The sequence below is a fragment of the Vipera berus genome (genome assembly GCF_964194415.1).
Source record: "Vipera berus genome assembly, chromosome: Z".
Taxonomy (NCBI): Eukaryota; Metazoa; Chordata; class Lepidosauria; order Squamata; family Viperidae; genus Vipera; species Vipera berus.
In genome coordinates, this window is record NC_138205.1 from 100,858,696 (window position 1) to 100,882,152 (window position 23,457).

Sequence of the window (23,457 nt, forward strand, 5' to 3'; positions counted from 1 at the left end):
GTGATGGGGGTTTCCCGATACTCCCATGTAACACCTCTGCTCCGCGAGCTGCATTGGCTTCCGGTTGCCCTCTGGGTGAGATTCAAGGTGCTGGTAATGACCTATAAAGCCCTAAATGGCTTGTGTCCAGGATATCTGAGGGAACATCTGCTGCCAGCATCAAGCTCCTTTCATCCAGTGCGCTCCCACAGGGAGGGTCTTCTCTGGGTGCCGCCGGTAAAAGATTGCCGGCGGGTAACACCCAGGGGGAGGGCCTTCTCAGTGGGTGCGCCTGCCCTCTGGAACCAGCTGCCCGTGGAGCTGAGGACTGCCCCCGACCTCCGTTCATTCCACCGGGACCTGAAGACCTAGCTCTTCGAGTTCTCTGGCCCAGGCTGAGAATTTTAATTTTAATTTTAATTGGGGGCTTTTACTTTTTCAGGGACTGTTGTAATTTTTTTAATCGTTTTTAACTTTTGTATTTCTTGTTTTAATTACCCTGTAAACCGCCCTGAGTCCTTCGGGAAAGGGAGGTATACAAATCTAATTAAATAAATAAATAAATAAATATTAGTATCCTATTACAATTTATGCTGTTTGCTTATTTACCATCCTATGACTATCACTGAGTGTTATGTTATACCTTATGATTTGTGATTATTGTATTTTATGATTTTGATTATGATTTACACTTGTTGCTTAAATGTACACTGAGAGCTTATTCACCACAGACAAATTCCTTGGGTGTCCAATTACACTTGGCCAATAAAGAATTCTAATCTAAAATTTGTAACTTTTTCTAATATTAATCAAGATAATGCTGTATAAAATATCTGAATAAGAGATGTTAAAGAAGATATACCTGAAGCATAGAACAAAATAACCTTCAACTAGGTTGAAACTGTTTTTATTTTCAATTTTATTTCTGTAATTCCAAACCCCCAATAAAAGGGTACTATCAATGGGTTCTGTATTTACAGTAATTATGCTATGCAACTGAGATGTGGAAAACATTCCAATGTCAAGAAATTTAATTCAAGCATTCCAAAGCTTAAGACATATCATGGATATATTCCGAATTCTGAAATGAAACTGGAACAAAGCATACATTTGGTAATTAAAAACAGTGTTAAGTCAACTTAAATCAACTGGTTTAAGAACTGTTTACTGTTTCTTTGGTTTCAACTGAATTTTTCTTTCATATATTTCCCATCCTAGCTAATAAGGCAGCAAAGACTCATACTCCTACTTCTTTTGGTTTAGATTAGATATTGGGCTGAATTCTTGAGAAGATAGTAGATGGGGACAGGAACACAGGCCTAACTGCTCAAAGACATCTGATTGCCAAGTAACTTTAAAAAAAATATTTGGAGATTACTTATCAATGTGCTGCTGTATCTTCAACTGCATTTTACTTTGCAGAGGGGTAATGAAGGGGTAGAGTCAATTTGTTGTAGTTTTTAAGTCATCAGTCTAGAAACAGGGACTAAGAGTTCCAGGCCTAACTTTAGGCACAAAGCCAACTAAGCGACCTTGCACACAGCCCTGGAAGACAATGACAAATGCTGAAGACAATGCTGAAACCTGAAGATTCTGTAGTGGCTGCATGACAAAGCGGAAGTCAATGTACTCTAAAACATTTTGTTTACTTCAGTCCATACCATTTCTGAGGCTATTTGGCAGTTTTTGCAAACAAAGCCACTGAGCTGGAAGTAGTCTAAAAGTTGCTGAAATGGTCTGGCCCCAAAGCAGATCTGCTTCATCCAGAATACCACCTTTGGATCATCTCAAATACTCCTGAAACAGTATGGTCTATAGAAGAATGCTACAGAATGTTCTATTTTAAGACTGAAAAAATGCTGATTCCTAGTGGATAGTTTAATATTCCTTTGACAGAATAAGGTTTCAAAATAGGACAGCAAAATATAATGACTTAAACCACCAGCCTTTTCTTGAATCATTTTATTTTACAAAAATTCTTTTTGGGTCACAGGAAATCCCTGCATGCAAACCATAAATACAAAAATTTCAAACTACAGTTCTCTTCTAACCCACATAATCCATGTTTTACAATGCTTATGACAACAGCAAAGTAAAATATGTGCAGCCAAGTTTTTAAAATTCCTACTGCTGCAAGTGGTAATATCACACAGCAAATGTTCAAACACAATGTTTTACTTTGTGGTTTCTTTTTAATCATAATCTCTCACAAAAGCCTCTAACAGAACCCTGGCTACCATGTTTTCTGAATTCAAAAACACCCTCTTCTCAATACAACAATAAGATAAATAATAGTATGCACTTTTAAAATCTTTTATTACCTTCCATACCATTTTTTTAAAAAACATATATTAACTGACTTTGATATCAGTTATATCATTAGAATTTAGACAGCAATTAAGTAGCAGTGGCAGGCTTTTCAAATTTACCTGAGTAGATTTGTCCTTCATGCATGAAGGATAATGGATATGAGGATCTCGTGGCCACTGTCCTGTGAGGTAAGGTCCTGTTATTGTATCCAATGAAGAGGTCCGTCTTATAGTATAAGATGTTCTAATTTGCTGGACTTTTGACTTGTCCACTGAAATAAAAAACATGTTACATGCATGATTATAAGTATAGAGTTATAAAATAGTTTTCAATCCTGTGTTCAATGTTACAATTTTATACAAAAGATCAATGAATTAGCAACAATCTCTTTCATTTACAATTTCATTCTAAATCTCTTTCTCAATAAAGGATTTCCAGTAATTAGAAGTACTATTATGATTGAAGAAATATGCATACTACAATCAGACTATGGTTAAGATAAACTTGGGAAAAATATTTAACTGAGTTTCTTCATTCATTCTTATCTCTTTTAGATACTTCTGTTAAAAATATAAGCTGCTATGATATTTTCTTTTGAGAACAGATATCTTGATAAACAAAAGATGAACACATAAGCCAAGCCATGTATACAGCTGACCTTCTTACTGGTTTTATTACAGAAAAGAATTCTTCTACATGGCATAGCTTGGGCCTATGCTACAGTGGTGTTAAAAAGTCTGTGAACCCTTGAACGTGTTCAATATTTCTGCATAAATATGAACTAAAACATGATCTTTATGCCATACAGGTCCTAAAATTAAATAAAAAGAACCTATTTAAATAAATGAGTCAAAAACATTATACTTGTTGGGACTTCCGGTGGCTCCGCGGCGACGGAGACAGCCTTCCCGGGCTGCCCGCGGCTCAGCTGTTGTTTTTTTCGCCCGAAACAGCGCCGATCAGCTGTTCGGGCGAATTTGAAGCCCCCTCCTCGGGAGAAGAGGAGGGGGCGAGCTCCCAGGTAGGGGTAGAGTTCTCCAGGGCCGCCTGAGCTTATGGCTTGGGCGGCTGAAGGATTGAACTCCCCCGTAGCCTGGGCTGCTCCCAGCTGGCCGTCGCCTCTGCTCCTGATTTCTTGGAGCAGAGCCAGCCGTCTGCGACCACCCCTGCCTGAAGGAATGACTATGAATTAAAGGAGCAGGCAGAGCGATACAAGAGGGAAAGGTGAAGAGGACTATTATATTTTATTCTCCAGCTTGATGGACTTTTTTGGATTATAAATCTGAAGTGAAAGTGCGTCACATTTGGTAAAAGATGGCGGCTAAACCACCCCCTAAAACTCTTCGGAGTGCTGGAAATTCTCCTGTGCAACAATCATTACTGCAGGCGCTGCATCCTCCTGATGTATTGACATCAAAGGACTTACAAGATGCTCTTGAAAAACACGCCCAGGTAATTTTGGAATCAATTAATGATAGATTTGTAAAGATGGAGGAGAAATTGGAGAAATTGGAGGAGAGAATGGAGGAGAGGATGGAACAGAAGTTCAGAGTGATGAAGGCAGACATCTTGTCTTCAGTGTGTAAAGTGGCTCGCTGTGTGGAAGAATTGGAGGAAAAGCTAGAAGATTTGACTCAAAAGAATGCTATATTAGAAGCAAAAGTATTGGAGAATGAAGATAAAGTGGAAAAGGAACTGAGTCTTGCTCAATATTACCAGATGCAGTTTGCCATTAGAGTTAGAGGCTTAAAGGAGAATACCAAGGAAGATCTAAAGCAGCTGGTCTCTGAGGCTTTTGAAATAGTGTTGAAACAGCCAGCATCTGAAATAAAAGGAGGCATGGATAAAGTGTTTCGTGTGAATTCATGGATTGCTAGACAGAGAAAGTTGCCTAGAGATGTGGTGGTATATTTTGCAAAAAGGGAAACTAGAGATGAAGTTATACGAGCTGCTTATGACACTAAAGTTGTGATTGCTAATCAAGAAGTTTTGGTCTTAAAAGAAATTCCTCCAAAGATTTTAAGGAGAAGGAAGGATTTTACATTTCTTGTGCAAGAGCTCAAGCAACGAGATATAAGGTTTAGATGGGAGATCCCAGTTGGGTTGATGGTGACGCACGAAGGTAAAAGGTACCGTCTGGTTACTGTGATGCAAGCGCGTGATTTCTATAATAATGTTTTAAATGCAACGCCATTAACACTTCTGGAAGCTGAAAAGGGATCTGGAGAAGGAGTGCATCAAGAGGTCGAAGGTGGTCAGATAGAAGACAACGGTGTTGGAGGAGATCAAGATACAACTTCGTCGGATGATTCTATACAACAGAGGGTGACGCGTGCTGCTGCAAAACGATCTAAGAAGAGGAAATAGCAGGATTTGCAGAAGCCTATGGAATTTTTACGACGTATTTATAGTCAAGTATGGGAGGTGGGGAAAAATTTGGGTGTAGACGCAATATATTTTTTATATGTGGTGGTTTTGTGGAAAGGGTGAGTTTTTTTGGATTAAAGGTTGGTGGAATATATAGAAGATTTCCAAATGGAGGTTAAAGTTTTGTTCGCAATCTTTTTTATTGTTTGGAATAATTATAGATGTGCTGGAAGAGGAATGGCCGATTACAGAAGAGTGGACTTTAAAGTTTCCTGATTTGGTTGAGGTGGCGAAGATTTTGGTTAATTTGAAAGATTATTTGTAAGAACGTTATATCATGGAATGGACAAAATGGATGGGGTCTACTTAGGACAAGTATAGGTTGAGAAGTATTATATAGTATTTGAATAATTCTTTTTTCCCTTTTTTTTCTGTTTTTTTCTTTTCTCTTTCTATTTTGTTTTATTCTATATAAGCTAGAAAGTGTTTCTTTTTTACTTTAGTTTTTTATATATATTTAATATTGCCAAGGTTAGTATATGGTTGTTTATATTTGCCTTTCTTTTTTTTTTCTTTTTATATATATACCTTGTATTCAGCTCTGGGAAGTCGGGGGGGGGGAGGGGGGGTGGGGGGGAGGCAGGGGGGGGAGGAGGGAGGGAGGGAGGGGGGGAGGTAGGGGGGGAGGAGGGAGGGGGAAGGGGGGTTTTTTTAAAGGGAAATTGTATTTTAAAACTTTTCAATAAAAAAAAAACATTATACTTGTTCATTTATTCACTGAGGACAATAATCTCAAAGTACTTATTTGTGTATACCAAAATTAAGTGAGCCTTTGCTTTCAGTAATTGGTATGCCTCCTTTGGCATACTAAACTAAATGTTAAATGCAATTAAATGTTTATGGTAACCGTTGATCAGTCCTGCATATGGGCTTAGAGGTTTTTAGCCCACTCCTCCTTATCAGATAGCATCAACAGTGACCTTCTTCACATGAACTTCACGCTTTAGGACCTTCCACAGCATTTCTAATAGGATTAATGTTCAGAAGTTGACTTGACCATTCCAAAACATTAGCTTTCTTCTGCTTTAACCATACATTGATACTACAACTTATGTGTTTTGTTTCACTGTCTCACTGCATGACCCACTTTTTCTTGAGCTTCAGTTCATGGACATACACCCCAACATTTTCCTGTTGAATTTGCTGGTACAATTCAGAATTCACAGTGCCATCAAAGATAGCAAGCCGCCTTATTTCAGAAGAAGCAAAGCAGCTGCAAATTAAGATAATGCCAGCTCCATTCTTATGCTGAAATGCATGTTTGCCTTTCACCAAACATAACTCATTTCATGCAAGTAAAAAGTTCTATTTCGGTCTCATCTATGCACAGAACATTCTTACAAACAGCCTTCTGCCTTAACCACATGGTCTTTTGCAAACTGTACTTGGATAGCAATATTATTTTTGTAGAATAGTGGCTTTTTCCTTATAACCTGCCATGAACATCTCTGTTGTTCAGTGTTCTCCTGATGGTAGTCTCATAAACCCTGACATTTGCCAATGCAAAAGAGGCCTTTAATTCTTCAGAAGTTATTGTGAGCTTCTTTGTGCCCTCCTAGAATATTACACAACTTGCCATTGATGTGATCTTCATTGGTCAGTCACTCCCAGGAAGAGTAAAAAGCTGTTGCACTGCCTCCATCTGTACATGATTTGCCTGACAGTGAACTGGTGGAGTCCAAATCCTTTCAAATAGTTCTGTAACTTTTTCTAGTCTGGTTAGTATCAACAATTGTTTTTACTTGTTTGCAGAAATTTCTTTGTTAGAACTATGACATGTTTTCACATACCTGTGTTGTGAAAATCAGACTTGAATAGCAAATTCCTAATATTCTGACCTCCTAACACAATTAACGTTATACTGATTACAATTATTCTAATTTTCCCTCTGAATGAATCCTAGAGGTTTATATACTTTTAATCTTAGAGATTCAAAAACGTTTAAGCACCACTTGAAAATATATTAAAATATTTGGAAAAACACTTTTGTTTCTAAAATTATGACAGTTGTGATAGCTATGTATTTAGACAAATGCTAAATTTATTAAGAAAATAAAGCCTAATGTTAGGGATATGGATTTTTGTCAGTTTCTTTCAGCACACTTACAATTTCATCTTTGTATTAATGCAATATAAAAAACTACCTAATGACACATGTAACATATTCTATAAAATCCACATTTGCAAATTTTTCCATCTCCATTCTCTAAGTCAGGGATGCCCATTCCCCAGGCTACGGACCAGCACTGGTCTCTGGCCCACCATGTATTGGGGCTGTGCAAACAAGCAAAGCCAAATCAGTGTACGCACTGTATCCAGACAGCACGTGAGACCATACCCCCCTGGTCGCAGATAAAACTGCCTTCCACAGAACCAGTCCCTGACACCCAAAAGATTAGGAGCCACTGTTCTAAGTCATTCTGGCAGAATGGATCAAAAAGTACCATATATTAAGACATTCTCATTTATTCATTATGAAAGCTACTTATGCATTGGGGGAAAACATGCCATGGAAATGCCATCTTTAGTAATAGACTCCTACATGTTCTCAGTATATATGGCCAAGACACAAAATATTAATTTAATCAAGGACTCTATTACAATTAGCTAACTAATTGTGTTATAATTACGCTTTACTTTTAGTTGACAGAAGATATATTTTAGGACCAGAAACATATATACAATCAACTACTTGGTGGGCAGAAAAATGATCATATGATCAAAAATAATTACATTATTTCAGTAATATAACTAAAACCCGGGGAGGAGGAGAAGAAAAGTGAAAAGTCAGAATACAGGATATATCTAGGCCCTTAATAAGAATCAGACAACTATAATGCTATAATATATAGCATTATAATGCACTGTAACAATAAGATAACTTTAATAAGATAACTTTTTCACCTTTTTTTGACAGTGCCCTCCTACTTTCTCCAATCTTAAAATTCCTCTGTCTTCTTCATCAACTAAAATTGTGTGGAGATTTTATAAAAAAAATCTAATGAAACAAAAACTATAATATCACTAGTAACCTCCCTTCCCCACCTCCCAAGAAAAAAATTAGCAAATTCTTATGCACTACAGCTGAATCCCTGTGGTATATTACAAATAATACTAAAATAATAGTAATTAGCAATATTACTTAGACTTATATACTGCTTCACAGTGCTTTCCAGTCCTCCCTAAACTGTTTATAGAGTCAGCATATTACCTCCAAGAATCTGGATTCTCATTTTACTGACCTTGGAATGATGGAAGGCTGAGACAACCTTGAACCAGTAAGAATTGAACTACTGAACTCCTGGCAGTCAACAAAATTAGCCTGCAATACTGCATTCTAACCACTACACCACCACAATATTATGTGGGATCAGAAAAGAAAAAAAACTGCCTTAAAAGTTCTTTTCCAAAATAGAAAAGCAAAACAAAAATGTTATAATTATCTAAACTATTCACCAACTCTAATGCCTAAACTGAAATGCAAGGCATGTTTTTTCCCGTCTCAGGCTATGGGAAATTTAGGGACCTGGGTGAATTAAAACCAGAAATATGCACATTAATATTGTGCATATTCCAAGTGTAATTATGCCTTTTAAGATATTTTTAACTTGGATGAAATCTAATCTCTTTCTTCACAATCTAAAGATTTGTGGAATGATGACTGGGAAAAGGACCATAAAAACTTCCAATATTTTGAGGAAGGATAAAAAATATATTTTTAGGTTTTAGGCATTGGAAAGATTCTATTTTCCTTTCCCTTGTGAAAGGCAATAAGCATATTCAATCCTGATCAGACTTCAAAAAAAAACAACAACACCAAAACCCTGCCAACAATTCTTTTTATAGCTACCACCCTTCCTGCTAAGCATGTAAAAATCATGTTTGTTTCAAGTTCAGGATTCAGACAGAAAAAAGTCACAAATGTAATTCCTAAACTCTTGTATTTTAATGAGGGAAAAAGTGTTTCATTTACTTAAATATCATCCATAATGAAACTATCACCATTATTTATTTATTTATTTATTATAGTCCATATGACAATTAAGGTTAAACTAAATCAGGGTTAATACTCTAGTTGTTTGGGTTTCTACCGTCTACATTTCTGCAGCAACTGAGCTACAATATTTTAATTTTACAATTTGCAGAAACCCAGCCAGAATGCTTTTTGTATGTGTAATTTATCTCTGTAGTCAGCATGTCAGCCATTGAAAACAAGTACTATGTCTATTTGCAAATAGGCTAATTAATATGGCAAAATACATCTAACTAATAATTCATACTTCTGTAAGCAACCATTCTATCACACTTACCACTGATCTGTTTGGATCTTAAATCTGTTCTCTAAAATATGAGCCTCAGAATCATTTAGATTCACACAACTGTGTTAAGAATGCAAAATTATTTATTAGTTGGCAATTATCTGTATCCCTTAGGTGTTAACAATGTATACATACAGAATTACATGTTACTAACACAGAAGTATATATAAGAATACAATAATAGTTTCATTCAAATCACCAACATAAAGATTATTATTAGTATTTCTGCATAAGTCTTCAATATTAGGCTCACTACATGCTAAAAAACATGAATCAAAGAACTTTAATAACCCTGAGACTTGGACAGGTTCACTGAATTAAGATAATCCATTCACAAAATTTGAATGCAGGTATTTAGGATTTAATATCCCAGCTTTAAAACTGATTGAAATGTCCATTTCACTGACACAGATTGTTTCTTTAAAGTAGAAAAAAATTCAGAAAGCACTGTCATAAAAAATATGATTGGAGTAATAACAGTATTTAGGGGGGATTAGAAACTGAAATCCTCGCTGGGATTATCAAACTAATATTAGAGTTCTTTGGATTTTGGCCAGTGTAGTTCAGGTTCGGGGATATAATTATTACATTTTAGATCTTTGTAGTAAACAGAAATTCTCCCTATCCAAGCAACCAATGACAAAGTAAAGTCAGAATTCATAGTCACATAAACATAAATTTAGAAACTATCTGATGTCTTCTTGCATTGTGGCATTTCAAGGCATTGGGCCACCAAACATATCAGAGAGAGTTCATTATGCCATATAATATGAAATCAAATATGAAACCAATTACAAATTTCAGTTTTCACTATAAGCTCATTATTTATGACTCAGGTTAATTTCCTTTCACTTAAAATATTAGATTGGTCAAAAGTTTGGGCTGGTGAAAAAAGCTTATGGGATGTGTTCTAGGGCTTAATGCAATCAATACAACCAGAGTGTCAAAATTGCTCTTAAAATGTTGGTAATAGTTCATTGGAAGCATGTTAAAAAAGTAATCATTATAAATGACAAGTTACACATATTTAAACTATATTGAATTGTACATTTTAATCATCATCTCCTCTTGCCATTATAAATATTTGAAAAAGTATTTTATTTGACATATGATAAGAACATGACAAAGGCTGTAACATACTTATAAGACATTAATTCTACTTAAATTATTTTACAAGTAGCTTGCATTTCTCACAATTTAAAGGCCATGACCTTTTATAGTATGTAGATAAATACGGTAATATATTAATGGAATGGCAGCCAATCCATGCTAGTCAGTTGTGTTTATTCTTTGCAACTATTTACAAATCAGTTAACTCCTGCATATTTTTCATCTGTAATACTACCAAAGCATTTTATAAAATATATGCTGTATTGCATGTTTGAAAAGAAATAGAGCAAGATATAGCTTAGTATCATAAAAAAATCACAAACAGTAAGATACCAGATAGTATGCAGTGCTTCAAATACACAATCACAAAATATAAAATGCAGTGATGTATAATTAAGCAGATGAAGCCAATAAACATGGAAGTTACAATAATATTTTGCAAAATGTACTTATAAATTTAATATGTAATTATTCTCTGGCTTGTAAGTTTTTAAACTCAGAATTAGTACTAATTTTGAAGCAAGAATTTGAGAGCATCCTAGAGATGAAAAATGAGGGTGGAAGAAAGAAAGCTGTTTTCATTCATGCAGGAATGATGTCAGCGTCTGCAGTGGCAGCTGCCTGACCTGTACAAGGTTTGCAGCTTTCAGAATATGGCAATTTGTTGTTTACATGTTCTTATGAAAAAATTCACTGCAATAGCTGCATTGTAAAAAGATAGAAGAATCATACAACACAAAAGCAAAACAATTTAAATTACCGGTACATATTTTTCCTAAAAAACTCACTTGCACTTTTATATATATTAAACACCGAAGATTACATCTCCATTTCTGGCAGTAAGATTCTCAGATGTTTAGTAGTTGAAGCATTATCTCCCAACACAGCTAAGAGCCAAAGCAACTCTTAAAAGTCTTTGCAAATGCAGATTGCTATTTCAATTATGCTACACAGGCCAAAAAGGTAACAGCTGAGGAAAGAACAAATCAAAAATGGCATAGGTTTTATGTTCAAAGCCAACTGCATATCCCAAAAGCAATTTTGCAGACTTAAAAAAATGTATTTTACTTTGTAGCTTACAGAATATAGCTATTGAGTTGTGTAAAGAAAAAAACACATGCTTATCAAATTACAGGAATGGATGAGTAAAACTGGCTAGTTTATGCACTTATCAACCAGTCAAAGCAAACTGGCTGAATCATTACTACTTGCATTCAGGTAAACATTCATATATATGTTTATTTTACCCTTAATAAATATTCTATGAAAAGAGCTTTCACAGCATAATACTTTTTGAAAGTAAATAAATGTTCTTACTACTTTGTCTGTCTGAATTTGTCTTGTGCCCCAGTTTAATTTTTTAAACTTGATAATATAAAGTTATCGTCAGATAAAAATTAATTCCATAATTACCAAATACTTTTTCTAAATGGAAATTCAAACGCAAAGAACTACAATATACATTTTGATATAATTTTTCAAATCAGAGGAACTAATAACTTGTGAAATTTGTCTACCTTAAGAATTAATGGGAAGGATTTAAGCCAAGAATCAACTTGCTGCTTATAATATTACCAAGAGGCTTATTTGTTATTAAAATTAAACACATTATTACAGATGCAAAACTATTGAAGATGAAGTATATAATTATAATAAGTAGTGTATTAATTTGATTCATCAAAATATGGAAAAGGAAAAGGGACAGTTGGACAATTAAAATAATCAGTCACATTAGAAGACTTAAATAATTCATTGGTTTCTGTAACACTTAGAATGTGTTTTGATTTATATCTGCAATACATTGAGGAACTTAAGTTTACAAATTTACATGACATATTTAAAATGAATAAACAAGGAAAACAGATTATAGACTTCACTAACGTTTAGGTTTAATCTGCAAAGGGATTGGCATTTATACTTTTAGAAGACTTTTTGTACAAACTGCAGGCATTCACATAACCTACAGGTTTTAGAAATGATGTAAACAATTGTCCTGCCGTCACCTCCTATGGCTGATAGTATAAAGAATTTGCACTTCTAATTAGCAGTATTTTGTTTTAATCTAGTTTTCATATTTCTTATTTCTGTAAGTAGAAGCATATATGGATTTCTAAAGCAGTTAGGAATGTACGTTATATAGAAATAGTTAGTATTAGCACTTGGCTTCCCTTTAAGTCCCTTAAAATCAAGTTGCTTCTTAAAGAAAAGCACTTTAGTCAATGAAACAGATGAGAATCTGCATAAAAAGCATGAATTCAGCTTTAAAGCTCTCAATCATAAAAAACTTGATAAAAAAAGTTAAAAGAGCAAAACACTAACAATTTTCAGCACTCACATCAATGTATAATGCATTTCAAATTGTGTTATTCCAAATTCAGCCCCAAGATTCTACACTTCCAAGCCCTCCTTTTTACCCATCTATCTGGATTGGAAAAAAACAATGCTTTTGTTACCTTTTAGTTGTCCGATTCTAGAGATATAAAGTGTTATAGGACCAAGTAATTAACGTATAAGTAAAGGAGCAAACCTTTTTCGATTTCAGCTGAGGAAAAGCTTTTGTTTAGAAATCTATTTCTCTTTTGAGCTGCCCAATTGAAGCTTCACTGACACAGCAGAACTTACAAAGAAATCACTTAGCAACGTTAGAGGGCGGACGTTTGTAAGTATGGTAAATTTAAGCCTAATATTTTCCTTAAACTAATCGTGTTAGGGAGGGGGACAATAATACAAGGGAGACTTTTATGGTAGTGGGTGGGTTACAGCTCTATCCCGTCTCTGCTTTACCTCTATATATGGGCGAACTGGGGCTCCTTCTCTCAGGTGAGCTGCTCCTCCGCCTGCCGCCGCCGTTGTTGTTGTTGGTGGTGGTGGTAGCGGTGCCGCTGCTGTCAGGCGAGCGCTTCTGCCTTACCTTCACCCTGCTCGGTTCTACCGCCCCGCCTGCTCCCGGCGGGGCAACGACGACGACGGTAGCAGGAGCAGCCGCCAGAGCCAACGGCGAAGTAGAGTTTGGTGGAGGCGGACTGCCGCCGTTCCCGCCTCCTCCCCCTGCGCCGCGCGGCCCTCCAGGGCCGGTATTGCTCCCCACGGAGGCTGAGGAGGTCGGCAAGCGAGTGGGGCTGTGCTGATTGCCCCTCAGGAGCTGAAAAGGGACGGTGGCGCGGATCGGCTGGAGCAGCCGGCTAGTCCCAGCGCCGCCACTGGGGGCGCCTCCAACGCCGTTTCCTCCGCCACCAGACCCATTACTACCAACCGAAACCCCGGCGTTACCGCTGGTTGGGGACCCGGCGGCGCCACGGCGCATCCTCTGCGGGGGCTGGTGGTGAGGAGGGGTCTGCGAGGAGGAGCTGGACATGGCGGCGCTCCGAAGGCGAAATAAACAAGGAAGGCTTTTCTCTTGACTCTCTCACGCGCAAACACGCCCTCTGGAAGAGGGGACAGGACGAGGACGAGAGAAGCAGAGTCCAGAGCGTTCAGCGGCGCGTTTATCGCCGGGATGTGGCCATGACTGCCCGCCTCGGCAGCTTAATCCCTCGCGGCTTACATCGTCCATGGACGAGGCGGCGACTACTACAGATGAGGAGGAGGAGGAGGAGGAGGAGGAGGAGCGGCAGCAGCGAAGTGGGCGGGGAGCATAAGACTCGGGCTCCTGCCTGACTAGGAACTCCAGATCACCACCGCACCTGCAACGCACCACCTAGCCCCCAGCTCCACCGTCCTCTTCCTAAATACCCACCGCAGGGTCCACTACCCTGCCTGTGGCGGGCAAGGGGCGCCCAGCCATGCGCCCATTGGGCACCCGGCCGCTGTTAATTTGTGTCTGATTGGTCAGAATCTACGAAAGGCAGCATATCTAACCAACCATTGCTTTCCACTTTACCTGTAGGTGGAGAAGAAAGGGAGAGGGTGGTGGCTGAAAGCCGCTTTGTGTAGGGACGTGTAGGAGGTAGGGCAGTTTTAGTAAAGTTAATATTATAGGGAGTACGTGATGAAGGGCTGTCTCTGATAATTGTTACTATTTGCTTCCAGAGCTGCTGCTTAATGTACTGTAATGTACAGGGAGCTGGAAATTATAAAAAAATACTAGCGTCCTAAAGTGTTTACTTAGGAATTAAACCTTCAGATCGTTGGAGCATAGCAATCTGAAGTTTCTTAATTCTAAGAAAATACTGATTTTTTTTAAAAAAAATCAGAGCAGTGCCTACATTTAAAGTGAAAATCTATCCAGAGGAGACCATCGGTTTTTTTTAATAAATCATGTTTCTTTTAGTCATTCACAACTCTTGTCTAAACTCTTATTTTGAAAGTATCATAACTGAAAATCAGGCATCTTCATATTTCACATTAGTTTTTTTGGGAGCTATTTGGCACTAGAGTAACAGATATTAGATAGATATAGATATAGATAGATAGATATTTATATATAATATAAACAAATATAACAGATCAGTTGGATCTGAAGTTCGAATGTAGCACCATCTTCATGGCAGACACCATTGCTAAGACACCTACTATATAGTACTAGGTTTTGTTCTAATATTAGTTCACATTTCTTCTAACAGCCTTTTGATATTCTTTGTTAAGCTCCTTCCCTAGATATTTATCTTTCTTGGCTGTGGCTTCTTTTCACTTGGCAATTTCCATTATTTTTTTGGACATGGCAGTTTGCTTCTGGATAGTACAGTCCTTGCTATATACTTCATAATTATGAAAGTAATAAGGGGAGTAATAAACATAATTTTCAGAGTGAAATGTTGAATTTCAATCTACTTCAAAAATGCTTAAGATGCCATTGGTGTACTTGATTTATATTTGTAATTTCTACTGTACATTCTGTGTTCTTAATGTCTTTACAAATTTAGATATCTTTTCCTGCATGTCAAAATGGCAATGACTGTAGCTCTTTCTCAGTAAGTTGAGCGCCATCCAACTTGAGAGGGTCATTATCCAGCACTGTATTATCAATCATACAAAGAACGGCTGCAGGATTTGGGTTTGGCTTGTCTAAAGAAAAGAAGAAATAAGGGAGACATGACAGCAGTATTCCAGGTTTGAGGGGCTTCTACCAAGAAGAGGAGGTCATGTTATTCACCAAAGCACCAGAGGGCAGGACAAGAAACAATGGTTAGAAACTGATCAAAGAGAGAAGCAACCTGGAATTAAAGAGAAAGTTCTTGACAGTGAGGACAATTAACCAGTGGAACAGCTTGCGTTCAGAAATTGTGGGTGCTCCATCACTGGAGGTTTTTAAGAAGAGACTGGACAGTCAATTGTCTGAGATGGTATAGAGCAGGGGGCTGGACTAGAAGACCTCCAAGGTCCCTTCCAGCTCTATTTTATTCCTATTCCTATCATTTTGTATTGTCTATTCATGTGGTTATCTTAAAAAATACAAGAATGGTTTATCATTACATTCTCCTCCATAGTATGAAATTATGATGTCTTTCTATTATCACTAAAGTAATCTTCCACCTCCAACTTTTTCCTATATATATTTCCTATATGATGTACTGCCCAGTCACTATAGAAATTAGGTAGGTAGGTAGGTAGGTAGGTAGATGACAGATAGATAGATAGATAGATAGATAGATATAGATGATAGATAGATAGATAGATAGATAGATAGATGATAGATAGATAGATAGATAGATAGATAGATAGATAGATAGATAGATAGATAGATAGATAGATAGATAGATAGATAGATAGATAGATTACTTTAAATAGATCCTAAGGACAAAATATGTCTATCTTAAAGTAAGCATATTAGAGTCAAGGTCAACATATTTGAATACACTGGGTGAAGAGGGAGATTGAAAATATCTGGAAATTGCTGATCTTCCTGTCTAACTAGAATGTGACAATAGGATGGCTAAATAAGCTAATATCAGAGTTAAGTACCATACATGTTACTTGTTTAGACGTTATATAGGAATGCATCTTATGGAACATGGTAATAATGTCTCTCATCTGATTTTCTATCAGATTGAAAGGGCAACTCACCCTCTTGTAGCACACAAATTCTCCCCAGAAATGAAAATGTAGAAGGAAAAGTGGTCACTTTCCCATTCAATTAATATTATCGCAGGGAGATTAACTAGTTAAATTCCATCAAGTACAATTTTAAGTCAAAGTATGCTTACATAGAATACTGTAGAATTAAGTGTTAACATTCTCTTAACATTTGTTCCATTCGGGTTTCACAGATAGAATGATAGAATTCATAGCCTCATAAGAACATATGATTTGTGCTAGTTTAAAAAAGCTTAAATATTAGTGAAACAGAACATTCAAAATGGAATGGCTTTGTGTATCCATAGATGCTAGGGCAAATTATAAGAGATCTCATTTGGCAGTGTAATGATGTAATGATAAGGAATTCTCATATGCATACAGGAGACATAATGTATCCCGAAAAAGGTTAGAGATGTAGAAAATATTTAGGAGGATTTTCTTCACAACTGTAAGGACCTCAAAAATAAAAATTATTTGTTTTTTATATTACGCCCACTCTTTCAAAATGTAAAACAAAGCTTTTCAACTGTTCCCATCTCTTTAAGATGTTGATAAAGTGAATAGTCAGGAAATCTAAGCTATAATGGATTGTGGTATGATACTTAATAATAATAAGTTGGAAGGGACCTTGGAGGTCATCTAGTCCAACCCCCTGCTAAGGCAGGAAACCCTATACCATTTCAGACAAATGGCTGTCCAGTCTCTTCTTAAAAACTTCCAGTGTTGGAGCATTCACCACTTCTGGAGGCAGGTTGTTCCGCTGATTAATTGTTCTAACTGTCAGGAAATTTCTCCTTAGTTCTAGGTTGCTTCTCTCCTTGACTAGTTTCCATCCATTGCTTCTTGTCCTGCTTTCAGGTGCTTTGGAGAATAGCTTGGCTCCCTCTTCTTTGTGGCAGCCCCTGAGATATTGGAACACTGCTATCATGTCACCCCTCACCCTTCTCTTCATTAAACTACACATACCCAATTCCAGCAACCGTTCCCTATATGTTTTAGCCTCCAGCCCCCTAATCATCTTTGTTGCTCTTCTCTGTACTCTTTCTAGAGTCTCGACATCTTTTTTACATCGTGGTGACCAAAACTGGATGCAGTATTCCAGGTGTGGCCTTACCAAGGCATTGTAAAGTGGTATTAGTACTTCACGCGATCTTGATTCTATCCCTCTGTTAATGCAGCCTAGCACTGTGTTGGCTTTTTTGGCAGCTGCAGCACACTGCTGGCTCATATTTAAGTGATTGTCCACTAGGACTCCGAGATCCCTCTCACAGTTACTACTATCGAGCAAGGTACCACCTATACTATACCTGTGCATTTGATTTTTCCTGCCTAAATGCAGAACCTTACTTTTTTCACAATTGAATTTCATTTTGTTAGATAGTGCCCAGTGTTCGAGTCTGTCCAGATCCTCCTGTATCTTAAGCCTATCTTCTGGAGTATTGGCTATTCCTGCCAGCTTGGTGTCATCTGCAAATTTGATGAGTTCCCCATCTATCCCCTCATCCAAATCGTTGATGAAGATGTTGAAGAGCACTGGGCCCAGAACAGAGCCCTGAGGCACCCCACTACACACTTCCTTCCATGTAGATGCAGTTCCATTGAGGACCACACACTGTTTAAGTGTACCCCAGAATTGTATAAGAGGTGATTAATTTGTAAGCACTAAATATTGTAGATTTGCATTTTGTTTAACTCTATACTTAAAGGAATAACAGTGTGGTTAGCTGAAGTCTGAAAGCAAAAATGTAGATAAATGCTCGCTTTAAGGATAAATAGAGGGGTTATTGGAGAGATCAACATTTTTTGCAGAAACCACACTAGTGTTATTCCAGTGTGCTCTTGAAGGCAAGATTGCTAGCACATATTTGTCCACAATTGTTGCATCAGCTCTCTATTTCCACACTTTCTTTTACATTGTAATAAACAGAGTGTCCCTGCAACAGAAATCTATGATAGAAACTCAGTAGGTCATTGTAGTGGAAATTTACTAAGATATTATCAGATTTTTCTGTTTTCCAGGGCAGTTAATTTTCACTAAATTTACATTTTAATCATTGCTATTAGCATCTGAGAACATGGTTTCTTGACTGAATTGAAACTGGCTGCATTCTTATTAATTTTCTATGTCATAAACTATGTTTTATAAATCACAGTGGCTGGTTTACAGAATTCAACAGCTGGGTTCACAAATGAAGTTAAACTATAAACCATATTAAAGCACCATGTCTAGTCTATATACACACTAATAGCAGAGGTGATATCAGATGATAAGCCATAGACTGCATTTAAACCACAATGGGTAGTTTACACAAACCACAAAAGCTCACATTACACAATATTCTTAGTGCAAATGAAGGAAACTTCATTATGACTTGGCATAATATTAAAAAACAGACCTTGACTGAGAATTACAAGGTGTGGTATCAGAGTAATTTTTATTGTTTTTTTTTAACTACTGTTCTTAACAGTTAAAAGCTGATCATTAAGACTCCCCTTATCACAACAATATAATGAAAGGGATGGGATTAAACCTGTACAACTGGGCTGGCCAATTAAAAAATGAATCTCTGTAAAAGACAGCTTGGCTGAAAGCCACTGTTACATTAAGGCTGTGTAGCATATACAGAGCTATGCATTTAATGTATTTACATTACATCCATGGCCCCCCAATTTATTATGCTATTAAGATCAGAATCCTGAATTAATCATCATTATCTTTAATCACTCTGAGAAATATTTTTCTTTACCATAAGCAATGCTAAATACTTAACTACGAAAATAGTCTACTAGCTCATGTTAACTTACTAAAATATTCATTTTTGGTATTTATACCATGTAAGTTATTTCCCCAATCTTGCTTTAACTTTTCTTTTTGGTCAATGGCTAAAGATGAGCATGGTCTTGGCTCTACATACTTTCATATGTTAAAAACCAACAAAATAGAAATATCAACCAAAAGCCACAATATGTTTAAGTCTTCTATATTTAAAAAAACACACCTTGTTTTATAAAAATCAGAGGCAAACCTCTGATAAAAGACATTTGGAAAAAGGTACATAAGGACCAGTTCCAGTTACTTCATAGAGTAAATATGTGTATATGCTAAATGCCCAGTAGCACAAATGCAACTGACATATGTACATAGTTTTAAAAGGGCATGTGCAATTCGTCCTACCAGTTCATTTTAATGTCAATTTTTTAACAGTCTTTTATATTTTTGTCCTCAGCCTATAATGTAACTTGATACCATTAACAGGGTATTTAGACAATTAGGGTCACAGACAGATCTGAACAGCAGCTTTTAATAGAAATAACTTGTTAAGAATCATGGCAAACCACTATAGGTTCCATATGTTTCATTTGTTCTACTGTAATCGGACAAAGACCGATCTAATTCTACATTCCAGTTTACAATCACCAGTCAGATACCTTTAAAGAATCTCATCAGCAGTTATTGCCCCACCTAATATTCTGGGATATCCTATTTATGATCCTGGAGACAACATAATTACAGAGATGTTCATAATCTTTATTAATTTGCCTAAACCCATCTAAACTATTAGCCATCATTGTATCTGGTGGTAATAAAAAAATTCATAAATCAAGTACATAACAACATTCTAATGAAACTCAGTTAGAAATTTCACAAGGTTGCTGGATCTTGCAAAGATATTCCATAAGAATATCAAAGATTTGCTATACCTTGGTGTTATCATATTGCCAATTTTTATCATGAACTGATGGTAGTGTGAAGAATTTACTTCGCCTGTTTTGAATCCTTTGCTCACCAATTTAATTGAATGACTTTAACTTTTAGTATTACAAGGTAGATAAATATCTTCCAATCTTGTCTATGCTATACAGTAATATATAAGTATATGTACTCTATGTCTATCATAGCTTGGCCATTTAAGTTATAATCACTTCAAAATAAAAATGCTAAAGGTAAAGGTAAAGGTAAAGGTTCCCCCGCACACGCGTGCTAGTCGTTTCCGACTCTAGGGGCCGGTGCTCATCTCCGTTTCAAAGCCGAAGAGCCAGCGCTTGTCCGAGGGTGTCTCCGTGGTCATGTGGCCGGCATGACTAGACGCCAAAGGCGCACGGAACACCGTTACCTTCCCACCGTAGTGGTCCCTATTTTTCTACTTGCATTTTTACATGCTTTCGAACTGCTAGGTTGGCAGAAGCTGGGACGAGTAACAGGCACTCACTCTGTTACGCGGCACTCGGGATTGAATAATGACTTTAACTTTTAGTATTACAAGGTAGATAAATATCTTCCAATCTTGTCTATGCTATACAGTAATATATAAGTATATGTACTCTATGTCTATCATAGCTTGGCCATTTAAGTTATAATCACTTCAAAATAAAAATGCTAAGGATTGCCAAATATTTCAGTTTTTTCTCATACAGATCTGTTGGAAAAAATAATCCACACCAACATGTAATCTTGCTGTCTTCTTGACTGAGTTGTTCCCATAAGAAAAAGCATGGAGCTTATCATTAACTCTTCTACCTGAGGTTCCTATTTAGCTCCATGGATGGCAAGTTTCTGTTGCTTACTAATATTTTTAAATACCATGGGACAGAATCAAGAATACATGGAACTGAAACTGGAAAAAAAACACATGCAAGCAAAAAACATGAAAAGCTATTTATGAGCATTGAAAACAGAGCAAAACTCTAACCATGTATTTGTCATTAAACCACCCACTTCCTTTTCATAACTGTACTATACACTTACACATACAAAAATAATTCTAATGGGGTGTTTTAGAATTTTTTTCTAGTTTCTATCCCATTGGCATTCAGTTTTGTTTTATTTTGTTTTTTATAATGACTGCAGATTTCTTTAACTGTGTAATTTAATTTAATTTAATTTAATTGGGACATTTTTTCATCTTATAAATATTTTCATGAAAGAAGTGATTTCCAATCATCAATTTGTGAAACTTTCTGCAAAGGAAACAGTTCATATAGTCTATGTGATAATGCCAAACAAACATGAAAGATAAATAATTGTGCTTTCACCATTTTTCCTTTAAATCTTTCAGGAAATATTAAATTAGGAGAAGAGCAAATTTAAACCTATCCCCTCTCTTTTTTTTCACACTCTGAAGTATTGCACTGCATACTCTAAATTCAGATAAACTCAGATTTACTTTCATTTCTATAATGGAGTACAGTATTTGAACTGGACGTAACTGCCAATAGTGTGTATTTTTTATGCACATACTAATTACCCCAAGCAAATGCAAGCAACCATGAAATGAAGACATCTGTCAGGATGGTTTGAGCTACTTCTTGTTTTGAGTGGGAGGTGGCTTTGCCACTCGATTTAAGAGAGTATCAAAACTATCCAACAGAACAAAACACATCTGGTAAGTAACATTTTGGCAACAGTGCAAAAATTAAAGACAGACTCTTTTCCATTTTTAAAACTCACACTCAATTTGTACATTTGACACTTATTTTAAAAAGTTGATTATGCTAAACAAAAGGCATTGATGCAAACTTCATTGTTTTTTATCACATAGTGTATAAATTCTCATCAGAAACAGTTTGATGCAGTGGTTAAGGCATCAGGCTAGAAACCCAATCATGAGTTCTAGTCCTGCCTTGGACATGAAGGTAGCTGAGTGACCTTGGGCCAGTGATTTTCTCTGAGCCCTAGGAAGGAGGCAAAGGCAAACTACTTCTGAGAAACCTTGTAGAGAATACTGTATGGATCGTCTAGATAGTCACAGAGAATTGGACATGATTGAATGAAAGAATAGAAAATGTGTTCTCATATCATGCAACTATGAGAAATAGAGGTATAAGGATTCAAATTAGAAAATATTGACAATGTTCTAACACAAAAAATTTCTCTCAAAGAATGATTCAGATAGTCCAGCTTCCAGTAAATCAAACTATATTTACTTACTTGCAGAGCAATTGTAAATGAAATGGCAAAATTAATTGAAACAACAAGATCAACTGCTGAAACAATTGATTTTTTGAATACCTTCTGCTATAACCAAATACAAGTAAAGTCTTCTTCAAGTCTGAATCCTGGTGACAACATGTAATTTTAAAGACAACAATGTGGGAGAGATTTTTTTCCCAATTCTTCAATTTAGCCTGAAAACTTTAGCTTTTCTAGTGATCTTCCATTCAAGTACAAACAAGAATAACTTCGTTTAACTTTCAAAATCAGAAATGAAACTAAAAAGTTCTATAAAAAGCTTAATAGATGGTGAAGCATTTGAGATTAATTTCTAAAAGGGGAACTAGCAAGAGGATTAGATTGTTTCTTCTCAGAGACACTGTTCTTTGGTATCTCATGGAAAAGTTAGCCAGTGTTAACAAATAAAAGATGAATCTCTTCATAAGATAAAGAGGTTATACCTTCTGAGCACACTCCATCAATTTAAAGGTCTCAGAGGGTCTTATTTCTCTAAATCTGGTAGGGAGAAGTATAAATGTATTCAGAAGACAAAGTAATAAACCAGGCCAAGAAATTCTGCTTTTTGTAGTTGTGTCCAACATATAGAGATCTATGAAGAAATTTTTGCCTCCTTTCAGATTGTTAAATGCTTGTATATCTTCACTGCTGAATATTATCAGTTTCATATGAGTCCTCCTATTACATAAAGGTGTTAGAGTGAACAAATAATATCAAGGTTTGATTTTTTTTTCATTTATATAATAAAATAGCCTTACATTATTAGCTAATATAAAGAATAGAATTCAGCAATTGATTGCACCATCCCTACTGCAATAATTATAGCCAAATGTTTTCTGTACTGGAATTGGTGGATGCTCTGTTTGTAGAAAGTTTGGCCCAAGTCTTCCAAGACAATTTCCCAAATAGCTGCTTGTTTCAGATCCTGCCATAACATTTTTGTGGCCTTTAGGTCTAGACTTTGACTTGGCCATTTCAAAGAACAGAATTTTTTTCTCTCATCTATCATGCATTTGTTTATATGTTCACAATCACTGTATTGCTAAACAATCTATTTGTGCTTCAGTCTTAGGTGATGATAAATCCTGTAGATTTATTTTTTCTGTAAAATTTGATACAAATAGAATTCATGGATTGAATCAACAAACATCTATAGTTCATGACAGTACTATTTCCATGCTTGTCAGCTGGTATAAATTCTAATTGTGAAATGCAGTGTTTGGTTTCTGCCAAATGTAATCATATCTATGCAGCCTGAAAACTTGTTCTGATTCATCTCTTCATAGAAGAATGCTTCAAAAGTGTGGAGCCATCATCCAGAATTTAAGCTCTCAACCTTTTCCTTCT

General features: G+C 36.3%; 1 protein-coding gene across 2 annotated transcripts in view; it reads right to left on the reverse strand.

Annotated features, from left to right (window-relative positions):
- GLCCI1 (glucocorticoid induced 1) overlaps positions 1–13,891 on the reverse strand; it is a 58,341-nt gene extending 44,450 nt beyond the window's left edge. Inside the window, exons 1-2 of one of the 2 annotated variants that reach the window (XM_081343856.1) lie at positions 12,930–13,873; positions 2,409–2,560 (exon numbers count right to left, since the gene is read on the reverse strand). In XM_081343856.1, coding sequence (XP_081199982.1) covers positions 2,409–2,560; positions 12,930–13,500 — 723 coding nt within the window. In that variant the 5' untranslated portion in view covers positions 13,501–13,873. Of the gene's footprint in view, positions 1–2,408; positions 2,561–12,929 lie in introns of both variants that reach the window. The other variant, XM_081343857.1, reaches the window with a different exon arrangement.
- Positions 13,892–23,457: the final 9,566 nt, after the last annotated feature.